Below are 12396 nucleotides of genomic sequence, written 5' to 3'. Positions count from 1 at the left end.
CTCTGAGTACATGTTCTTATTATCTACTTTTTGAATCTCTGTGTACATGTTCTTATTATCTACTTTTTGAAGCTCTGTGTACATGTTCTTATTATCTACTTTTTGAATCTCTGTGTACATGTTCTTATGTACTTTTTGAAGCTCTGAGTACATGTTCTTATTATCTACTTTTTGAAGCTCTGTGTACATGTTCTTATTATCTACTTTTTGAAGCTCTGTGTACATGTTCTTATTATCTACTTTTTGAAGCTCTGAGTACATGTTCTTATTATCTACTTTTTGAAGATCTGTGTACATTTTCTTATTATCTACATTTTGAAGCTCTGAGTACATGTTCTTATGTACTTTTTGAAGCTCTGAGTACATGTTCTTATTATCTACATTTTGAAGCTCTGAGTACATGTTCTTATGTACTTTTTGAAGCTCTGAGTACATGTTCTTATTATCTACTTTTTGAAGCTCTGAGTACATGTTCTTATGTACTTTTTGAAGCTCTGAGTACATGTTCTTATTATCTACTTTTGAAGCCCTTATGTTCTTATGTACTTTTTGAAGCTCTGTGTACATGTTCTTATTATCTACTTTTTGAAGCTCTGAGTACATGTTCTTATTATCTACATTTTGAAGCTCTGAGTACATGTTCTTATTATCTACATTTTGAAGCTCTGAGTACATGTTCTTATGTACTTTTTGAAGCTCTGAGTACATGTTCTTATTATCTACTTTTTGAAGCTCTGAGTACATGTTCTTATTATCTACTTTTTGAAGCTCTGAGTACATGTTCTTATTATGTACTTTTTGAAGCTCTGAGTACATGTTCTTATTATCTACTTTTTGAATCTCTGAGTACATGTTCTTATGTACTTTTTGAAGCTCTGAGTACATGTTCTTATGTACTTTTTGAAGCTCTGTGTACATGTTCTTATTATCTACTTTTTGAAGCTCTGAGTACATGTTCTTATTATCTACTTTTTGAAGCTCTGAGTACATGTTCTTATTATGTACTTTTTGAAGCTCTGAGTACATGTTCTTATTATCTACTTTTTGAATCTCTGAGTACATGTTCTTATGTACTTTTTGAAGCTCTGAGTACATGTTCTTATTATCTACTTTTTGAAGCTCTGAGTACATGTTCTTATGTACTTTTTGAAGCTCTGAGTACATGTTCTTATTATCTACTTTTTGAAGCTCTGTGTACATGTTCTTATGTACTTTTTGAAGCTCTGAGTACATGTTCTTATTATCTACTTTTTGAAGCTCTGTGTACATGTTCTTATTATCTACTTTTTTTAAATCTCTGTGTACATGTTCTTATTATGTACTTTTTGAAGCTCTGTGTACATGTTCTTATTATGTACTTTTTGAAGCTCTGTGTACATGTTCTTATTATGTACTTTTTGAATCTCTGTGTACATGTTCTTATTATCTACTTTTTGAATCTCTGTGTACATGTTCTTATTATGTACTTTTTGAAGCTCTGTGTACATGTTCTTATTATGTACTTTTTGAATCTCTGTGTACATGTTCTTATTATGTACTTTTTGAAGCTCTGAGTACATGTTCTTATTATGTACTTTTTGAAGCTCTGTGTACATGTTCTTATTATCTACTTTTTGAAGCCCTGTGTACATTTTCTTATTATCTACTTTTTGAAGCTCTGTGTACATGTTCTTATTATGTACTTTTTGAAGCTCTGTGTACATGTTCTTATTATGTACTTTTTGAAGTCTCGTCTAGTTTAGGATAAAATACTTGTGTAATTAAAAAAAAACAGTAGGAATAATAAGTTTTGTTTCAACATTTAAGATGTACTTTATATACAAAATTCCAACAGCTAAAGTTGTATTTAGTATACACTATTCCAGTTAAAGTTGTATTTTGTAAACACAATACAGGTACGTTGTGTTTTCTTTATACACAACACAGGTAGAAATTATTTTTTTATACACGACTTAAGTTAAAAGTTGTGTGTTATTTACACTATTCAAGTTTTTTAATATGTGTTTTATGTATATAGTTTGTTTACACAATTCAAATTTTTAAAATGTGTTTTTATGTATACAATTTGTTTACACAATTCAAGTTGCAGCGGGTAAAAAAGAGACACAAAAATAATTGGTGGAAGAAAAAAAAGAATCTTTTAGAGTTTGTTTGTTGTTTTTTTTTTTTTTTTTTTTTGTGTATACATCCCAAGTGTACAAAAGTCGATGCGTAAGGTGAAGTCTGCCAGGAATAGACCAGGAGGATACATATGTTGCCAAACACTCGCGTTCAGATCTACCGTTCACATGAGCACACACACACACACACACACACACACACCTACTCCAACTCTCGCGCGCTCTGTGTGAGTTACGGTATCACTACAAACTACTAAGGTAGTTTTTTTTTTTAAATGCATGATATCATTACAGCGCCTTTCTCTGTTCACTGTTAAGAAAAAATGGGGGTGGGGTGGCGGAGAGTGTTCACGAGACAACTGAACGATAAGCAAGTACAAAGCGTTAATAAGCCCACAAGCTGATCAAAAGAAGCTTATGAATTCAATTAGATGCAGATGTGTGTTTACCGCTGGCCAGATCAGCTCCAACGCAATGTCCGAAGATGAAATGATAGTTAAGCAATCAATATTGTCTTTTTTTTTTTTTTTTTTGAACTACAAGAAATGTTCCTTCGTGTGCAGCAGGCTGTCGAGATCAATCAGAGCTACAATGACAGGCCTCTAGATGGAGACACACACAGCTAGATCCTGTTGGAGGCACCCATCACTAGATGCTGGAGTGGACACTCGTCCTGTTATAAAGGGCCATGAAATGGACAGGCATATATACACATTTGTAATCATTATGAATCTCAAGCTTGCAATAGTTATGTTTTCATACAATAAATATTTTATGCTGGACATCATTTGAATTAATCTATCTTATGTGTTTACAATCTGTTCAGTGAAAGTAAACAAATCTCCGCGCACATGTGTTAAAATAGTTCCACGGCATTTTCCTAAAACACGAATTAGAAACAAAAATCTACATATTATTAAATTGTTTTACTTTTTCTGACAATCAAAATAAGCAGATGGGTCTGTTTTGTGAAATCGCCTTACAGTGTGCCATAAAGGAAATCTCTGTTTAAAAAAAATGATTAGGTCCTATTATCAGGTCTGCTACTAGATCTACAGCATCTGGCTACCCACCGTGAAGTTTCATCCGATCTGAAATCATCATCCCCCAGACAGTGTGTGTCAAGACAAACATTCAGTAGACAAATTCAAGTGCTTCTATCATTAGGTTCTCTCCGGCTCCTCAGCGCTTACACCCCTATAATTTCCTCCCATCACATTAGGCCCTAGACTCAAGAACTCAAGAAGAAAATGGAGAATTTCGTCTGAGGATTCTGTACACATACACACGTCGAAAGAAGAAGAATTCAATAGTATGACAAGGAAATGATGTCACTGAATACACTGAAGCAAGAGTTTCCTGAGGCTGAAAAACAAAGTGACGTTAAAAGAATGTGCTTTATTTAAGTAGTGTCTTGTTTCTAAATAAATCTTCATCGGTTCCATTGATTTACTTGACATTATTAGAAAGCATAACGCTACACTACTTCTTTTTATGATTTCGGCTCTTTGTATATGGGATAGGAAAAGTAAGGAAGAAAGACATCAACAATCCTAGGGATGGTGGGGGGGGGGGCCTTGCTTGCTGATAGGTAGAAACAGGGATAAGTGGAAATACAAGTCTAATGAAGTTCAAAGATTAAAGAATACCTTTAGTAGAAACAGGGATAAGTGGAAATACAAGTCTAATGAAGTTCAAAGATTAAAGAATACCTTTAGTAGAAACAGGGATAAGTGGAAATACAAGTCTAATGAAGTTCAAAGATTAAAGAATACCTTTAGTAGAAACAGGGATACGTGGAAATACAACTCTAGAGAAGTTCCAAGAAAAACTATGAAGTAAAAAAATAAAATGGAGGAACACTGGATTGGAGTGATATATGCCTTATATCGGCATGTTTGATTTGCACATAAGTATCACTGCACATTAAGACAAATGTAATCATGGGCATGTAACATCTATTATCAAGAAACTTTGAATTAGAAAACTAGTTGGCAAAGGTTTTTAGTTCTAGCAGATGTAATCTGTTTTGAACACAGCGGATAGCCTACATTTGTAGTGTATCTGATATAATAAATTATCAATATATTCGATATAATCAAACGTCAATTCAGGAGATATAATCAATTGTCAAAACATTAGGCATTGGCTATATACCGGATTTAATCAATGCGCATGACACTCGAAGTGTTGCTCCACACAAAGTCGCCACACGATGTTGCTGCTGTGGAATGAGAATATGATTGGGCCAATCGATTGGATCAATTACTTGGAACAATCAAAGAAGTCACACTCCCAATTAAGCCGGGGACATATGCACACATTAGGGCATTATTGCGGAAAGAAGGTCCACACAGGATATGTCGATTATATGCGATAAAATGTAATAAAATACTCAGATGTACAAAGATAAAGTCAAATTTTTTAATCCATTGGCTTAGATAAATGTGTACAAATGCTCCTTTTCCCACAATGCCTGTAGATCTTATAACGGATAGCATGAATCAGGCAGAAAAAAACAATGACTTAGTAGACTTTAAAGTCTCTAATCAAGTAGACTAGATTAACACATGGTTGAGCGTAAGACGTAGGCGGCGTAGGCCTAATTATCTTTGAAGAAATTCTAAGATTGGATAAAAAGATAAATGGATCATTGGTTGCCATGGTTTAACAACATCAAATTTCTACAGAGGCGAAAAGTTTAGGATTATATTCTTACATTGAATAACAAAAGGAAACACACACAAAACCCACTTTCTTTACATTAAATAATATGTATGTTAACAGCGGATGATCATAAAACATATAAGCATGACTAATGAATCAGATGTGGTTAAATATATATGGTTTTGTAAATATCATGGTGTAGAAGTCTTGGCTTGAGTTGTAGATACCAAGGAATGTGATATAGAAAAGAGGATCATGCACATGTGGACTGGATGTTTTACTAACCAACACAACAAAACTTCAGCACCAAGATTCACAATGAAAACAAGATCTAGGATGAAGAGGGAGTAAATGAAATTATCATGTGCTACGATTCAAAACCATTTGATTGTTTTTTTGCTGACTCTTAATGGAAACCCCATGAATTGCCTGTATGGAGAGCAACAAAATATTTTTTTTTTATTAATCCCATGAATGAAAGGAAAGCATCACTGTTTTGGAAGAGACTCTGTGAGGACAATCGTGTTTATTTGATCTTTCCCTTCTTAAGATGCCTAGCAGTTAACTATTCCATGTAACTTGGTTTCACCCTCACATCTGCTCCCATCTTTCATTTCCTGTGTACTGCAATGAAGGACGATTGCAAAACAAATAGAAACGTTGTTGCTTTGTTTTTATTTTAATTAGGCAGAAAGGGAGATTAATCTGATTTATAAATTAACTCTCACAGACATGACATTTGTTTGAATTCATTATTCACAAGATTTGGGAGGGGCACTGACAGGACGTAATACAAATAGAGAGGGAAAAGGTTGGAGCACTGAGAGATGACATTGGTTGAACAAATAATAAACATAAGAACAACCTTCTATACTTCCATCGTTAATGTGGTTGATGCCAACATCATTAAATTAGCTGATTTTTAAAAAAGCAGTTTAAAAATTGTAATGGAAATTTGGGGGCAATACTAAAATAAACACAAGATGGATCTTAAATATTATGATCTGACTTAAACCTCTAGTACAAAATATAGGGATATGAATTATCAAGGTAAGGAGACATTTTAATGAATAAGATGAATTTTTTTTAAAAAATATATATATTATTACGTAGAAAATAAAAAACAAAAAGTAGGAGCTTTCATTTAACAAACCCTTTGCATTAAAAAAAAAAAAAGTACATTTATATTAATGATAAATTTTGATTACCCCCCCAAGCTTCCAAATAATGCCAGATTTCTTAGTAGTGCATGCTACGATCGCTATCCCAATAATTCAACCACAGCTATTTTTAGTTCATTCAAGTCATTAAAAGGTTGATTTTATTTTTTATTGTTTCAAAATGTATTTCTTGTTCCAAGTCAGAAGAGATTCCACTTAGGCTATAGATCTCCTTCATAACGTCTCATTTCTGAGTATATTATCAAATGACTGGAATATTACAATGTATTATCATATGACTAAAAGCTAGCCAAATTTGATTTTCTTCACTGTGTTTTTTTGTTTCAATGCAACTTCAGGGAGAAAGAAATCAAAATACATTTCAATCATTAGCCTGGTGCTACGTCTATGTCAAGCGTTTCAAAGATTTAAAATTTAATGTTGGAGCATTACTCAACAATCTCATCATCATGACAGCACAATATGACTATGTGATAGAATGACAGAAGTTCTCTTAATTTTCATTAAGAGATAGTAGCTATAGTAGACAACAGGTTTGGAAAGTAAAAGATATGATGTACAGTAGAAATGGATCTGTGCAGATAATCAAACGCCCAGATAACTAAATTATAACCAGGCCATTTCAACAACAATATAAAGAAACTTATTATGGGGGTATCACGTGGAACATAAACTTAAAACTCTACCTGGATATATTCGCAAACTACAAACAATCCAACAGGCATAAATAACAAATCTAAGACACAGAACAACATTAATCAACACAGTATCGCTCACTGCTGTCAATATGAGCAATATGAAGGTGGAATAGTATAAATCCAGTCACTCTATATAAAAAAGATTCTATAAATGATATATAATAGTACACCTCAATGTTGACTCTGTAAAAAAGTTTTTAAAAAGAGTACTGAGTCAGGTGTTCATCTACTCAACTAACATCAATCTTGTCCAAGTTTTCATATGCTTTTGTGCCTATATATATATATCCAATAATAAAATGAACTTTGTGCTAGAATAGTCATAAATCCACTAAACTATAAGTGACTACTCCAATAAGCAGAAAGTTTCCAACCCACCCCCCAGCCAAAGTTCAAAACGTCTTTGTTTATTGAATTGGTGCGCATAAAAGAAAGTCAATTGTAATGGTTAAAGAGATCTTGTGGTCAGTGAAAAAAAAAAGGCAATGATGGTAATGAGAGGTAGGGAAAGGTATGGTACACTGAGAAGGGAAGTGAAGGCAGAAGGGTTTTTTTTCTACCCTTAATATCATTATGATCTGAAATACAGATCTAGATCTACTATTAAAGAGTAAAAGACTATGATATATTTAGATTGACTAGATCTAGGACTAGAATAAATTGAGATTCTACTGAGTACTGTTATGTAATCTAGAATTGTATCTACAGCTAGATGATAGCTATTGACAATATATTGACTAATGTTTGTTGTAAAATGTTAAACATGTTTCAGATGTTCCTTCAGAGTTGAAGATAGTTTACTTCCTAGTCCAAACCTCCAGCAGGACTATGGGGGATGGGAGCAGGCAAGGTTTGAACCCGGGACCATAGATAAATCCAAACGACAGTCCAGCGCACAAACTGCACAACCAGGCAGCCATAGAACTTATTAACGTTATGTACAGTGGTATAGCTATGAATTTGCCATTTTGAGGACCCTGGGGGCTTGACCTCTTGAGGACCCCTGCATTTTGCATAATATTTAATATTAAAAAAAAATTTCGAACACCCCAAGATACAAGTTTACAGTCTAAACCAGTGGTTCCCAAACTTTTTTGTCTCATAGACCCCTTGCCATGTTTTCTGGTATTCGGTGACCCCCTGCATAACATATATTGCATTTTTGCAAATTCATCAACTTTTTTTTTTAAACTTATTTTTAACATTCATGAGTTGAAGTGTGAAAAAGTAGTTGCTTAAAGTTACATATTAAGTTACAGAGATCTATGGGTTTTTATTGATAAAATTCAAATTTAAATCAATTAAAATAACAGTTATTTAATACTGGAATCCCCAAACACACAGGAAATGTTTTTTTTTTTTTTTTTTTTGGGGGGGGGGGGGGGTTGTCATCGATTGCTATTGATATTTTGTTTCATATAGAAATTTGTTGTTCTATGAAGTAGCCCTTCAAACATTAAATAATAATGATTAATTAATTAGATATTTTGTCTTCAGTATGATTGTAAAAGGTTTTCGCAAAGAGTTATTTCTCACGTATTTCTTGATCTTTCACGTATGGCTCAAATATTGGGCCCGAGGAACTGTTTTCACTAACAGGAGAAGGGGCGAAAATGAGTAACTGGCGCCTAAACCAGTAAGATTCGAGCAGGGCTCATTATCCTTGGCTAGCTACCCACAGGAAGAAGGAAAACTGAACCCAAAACTCTGCAGCCTTGCAACTATACCCAAACATGGGGAAGATTTTGCGGGTCAACCTTAAGGAAAGCTAACGAGCTGGCGACTCTTATGGAGTTTGCAGCACACAGCGCTACACTGCTGATCCCAAACTGTATATATGTCGTTTGCTAAGTATTACATAAGAAGCTTTTGATTTTATAACCCATACCGCCTATGTGCCCTTTAACTGTATTGTTGCTTAAAGAAATTATTTTAATAATATAAATGTATTAATAATTCAATTAATAGATGTAGATTTGTGTAAAACAGTTTTTAAAATTAAAACGTCTGGTAAAATCAATGTTTTGCCTATTATCCGCATTTTCCTATAAGAGATATTGTGAGACGCTCACAAACCGTCATCTTCACTATATGATGTCGAAGAGAGATTTTAAATGTTCAAAAGTTGTTCAGATCTTTTCCTATTTTGTCAGGGTTGCATTGTCTCAAATAATCTTCCATCTAAATTGGCTTAGTATCGTCATAAAAAGGTACTTAGGCAACTTGTTTAACAAGGAAGAAATGAATCCCAATCAATAATCAACGCTGTACAGTCAACATTAGTTACATGTAGACAAAATTAAGCTCTTTAAGTAAGCATTGAAATTAAATACAACAAATTTAATTTGAATATCAGGATAAATATTTAAAGGATTAACTAACGTACTAATGATTTATTAACGAATGAAAGAATTACATTAATGGGATGTAAAAATAAAATTCACAATCTGCTTAAATGAAATCTATTATTGTAGACCCCCGTTGACATCTCATAGACCTCCAATTTATTTTTTCACTTTCGTAGACCCCTTGGAAGTATTCGTAGACCCCTGGTGGTCTATATAGACCACTTTGGGAATCACTGGTCTAAACAATAACAAAGATGGCTGCCCCTTGAACTCCTGCAGAATTACCTTAATTACTTTAAACTGTAATTAGATCTAGACTAGATCTACAGTGACAGTCTACACACTCACACTGTAGTCACAGTGTAGTGTAGTACAGTCACAGTCACAGTACAGTCACAGTGTAATTAGTATAATATAATAAGTGTAAGTACTGTAAGTGTAAGTGTACGAAACGAAGCGTGTGTAAGTTGTAAGTGTAAGTAGTGTAAGTTACTAAGTAAGAATATGAATAAAGAATCATTATTTATTTTATTGATCTAGATCTAATTGACTAATTCTAATAGATCTAGAGTTCTAATAATTAAAATTATAAAATGAAACTTAAAAAAGAGTAGACGGTTACTATTATTACTATAGTACTATACTATATATCTAGACGTAGATTTTGATTTAGACTAGACTAAGATTACTTACTTTCTCGAGACGATCAAAATGGTCACGAAGAAATAGTAGGGGATTATCTGGTTTATTGACCACAAGCTGTACAATGCATTCTTTTAGCAACTGTTGAATGTTATGCTTTTGGACATATGCTTCGCATTCCTTCAGACTCTGCTCTTCGTCTGTGTTAGTCGCCATTTTAGGATTTTTATGTTCTTGTTTCACTATTTTCAGATACACAACATGAGTAATTGTAAAGCCAACACCGATTGGTTTAATTTTGTTAACAATATATTTTATCCAATGAGCGCCATGCTAACATTACACATTGATTCTTTCATTCATTCATTCGTCCTGCGTTCGCAACGGCGATCGCAACCGTAATATCAACATTTTTAAAAAATCGCCATTGATTAACCTAATAAGAACTAATTAGAGCATTTAATTTATAAGGAAATTAATTTGTAGAAACTTTATATCTAGATTTTTGTTGTAGCTAGATCTACATTTAAGCACTTTTTGGGGGATGTGGAAGGTGGTGGGAGATTGTTTTATTTTTTTTTTAAAGGAAACCTCAGAATTTGCGCTATTCAATTTTAGCTTTATCATCATAGGAATCCTTGGGCCTTAGGCCTCTTTTCTTTGCCTCTTTATTGGGCTTTATGTGCCTCTTTTATGGGCCATCTTGCCTCTTTTGTGGGCTTTTTTTTATTTTTATTTGTAAGTTCTCGTAATTCACAAGTATTAAATCATAAACAATTGAAAAGTGATTAACCTAAAAATATAATAATAGTAATAGAAATATTATTTAATATCAAAGACATACTACCTAAACATCCTAACCATTGAGCCCACTAAAGACAGAAACACTACAAGTCAGTTAATCTGATCGGATAATTCAAATAATAATCAACTCGCCCTTTAATACTGTTTAATATGACTATTACAAACTATTTCACGATAACCTAAACCAAAATTTTGAAAATATTCTTCACTTGGATATTCCTGACTGCGTATCGAGACCTTTTGCGCATCAATAAACTCCGATTACAATCACAAATAATGACATAAATCATTTATTATACAGGAGCATCTTATTGAAATAATGAAAAACGAGGAATTTGAAACCATTCTAAAGCACAAAATCTGGTTTCGAAAACGAATTCGAATTTTACATCTTGCATTCTTCTTTTTCTTCTAGCCAGCTTTTTGCTGCTGAGATATGAGCTCTTGCAGACTGTGCCAAAGGAAAATAGTGTGCTGTTCTCTTCAGTTGTTCAGCACTGCCGTACATGTTGTTGGTTATGTTGGGTTGTAGTGAAAGTAGGGTCTGCCTAAGGTGGATTAGGAAGGGGCTTTCAAGGAGGATATGGTTTCATAAGGGTGGGCACTGTGTCTGCAAATGGAGAGTTGTGTGGAATTTATTTTGTTGAGATGGTAATTTAACAGAGGTAACGTGTGTATCCTGTTCTTAGTTGGAAGATTGTGGATTGCTCTTTGCGGGGGCTCTGCCTGTATTTCCTGATGCCCATTGGTTGAGCCACTCCTCTTTCTGGTTGTTGATTAACATTGACATTAGGGTGAGGTAGTTTACAGGTCTATCTGGTTGTTCCATGGATGATCCTGCCTTTGTAAGTTTATCTGCCCTTTCATTTCCCATGACGCCAATGTGTCCAGGGACCCACTGTAATGTGATGTTGATGTATTATAACTATTAGTGTTGTCAACTCTCTTGGGCTTTTTGAGGTGCTGCTGTTAAGTGCTTGAAGAGTGGATTGGGAGTCTGTAAAGACAACAATATCTGATGGTGATTGTATCCCTTCATATAATTTGTTTTCGACTGTCTGCAAAGCTATGGTAATTGCCTCAATTTCAGCTTGGAAGTTTGAGCAGTAGTCGCCACAGGGTGTACTTATTTCAAAGTGTTTATTTTTGTGTAAGACCAGGAAGGCACCAAGACCAGCATTGATGGTGGCTTTGAAGGCTGACCCGTCGGTGTATATATGGATGGCTGTTTGTGGATAGCTTTCAATCGTTTCGAGCGTGCCTACTTTCTTAAAATAACTAAGATAAATTGGTGTGCAATTACATAATCTCTGCCATATTTGACTATTCTGTTTTAAAACGTCATGTTTTCATCTGGAAAGGGGAGAGGGAGGTAGAGTGAAAACGTTAATCCTCGCTCCTTTTTAAATTTCTGCTAATGGTTACATTTGGCATTAGAAAATAGGGGGTGGAGCGACTCGATATAAGAATTTAATTTAGAGCATATATAAATTATATTAATGACATATTTTTTAAAAATGTAATGTCTTAACTAAAATACAAAAATAAAGAAGTATTCGTATTCCCATGGGCGGAAGGCGATTGCATGTATCGCGCCTCCCACCTGGTACAACCCTTTTTCATTTTAAATTTACTAATGATAAATTTTGAAATCAGAGTCTCTGTGCGACATAATCTACAATATGTACCTTATATTATATAGATATTCAACTAATTTTGTTCAAAAACTATGATTTCTCCATAAAAATAGACCGCCCTCCCCACTCAGAGGGCTAGAGTGGGGAGGGTAGTGGAAGCCATATGCCCCCCCACCTCACCGAATCGGCTAGATACCAGAAGTGTAGCGATATAATATAAAAAGTATATAGTAATTTAACTAATTTTGTTCACAAACTATGATTTCAAAATAAAAGTAGGACCGCCATCTCCCACTCAA

The 12396-nt window shown here is 34.0% G+C and overlaps 1 protein-coding gene across 2 annotated transcripts in view; it reads right to left on the bottom strand.

The window, feature by feature from the left end:
- Positions 1–9899, bottom strand: part of LOC106060390 (cAMP-dependent protein kinase regulatory subunit) — a 136981-nt gene extending 127082 nt beyond the window's left edge. Inside the window, exon 1 of one of the 2 annotated variants that reach the window (XM_056019995.1) lies at positions 9708–9899. In XM_056019995.1, the coding sequence (XP_055875970.1) occupies positions 9708–9872 (165 nt within the window). In that variant the 5' untranslated portion in view covers positions 9873–9899. The remainder of the gene's footprint in view (positions 1–9707) is intronic. The other variant, XM_056019997.1, reaches the window with a different exon arrangement.
- Between the last annotated feature and the right edge of the window lie 2497 nt (positions 9900–12396).

The sequence above is a fragment of the Biomphalaria glabrata genome, chromosome 2 (genome assembly GCF_947242115.1).
Source record: "Biomphalaria glabrata chromosome 2, xgBioGlab47.1, whole genome shotgun sequence".
Taxonomy (NCBI): Eukaryota; Metazoa; Mollusca; class Gastropoda; family Planorbidae; genus Biomphalaria; species Biomphalaria glabrata.
Note: the sequence above shows the minus strand (reverse complement) of the source record. Positions and strands in the feature narration are given on the sequence as shown.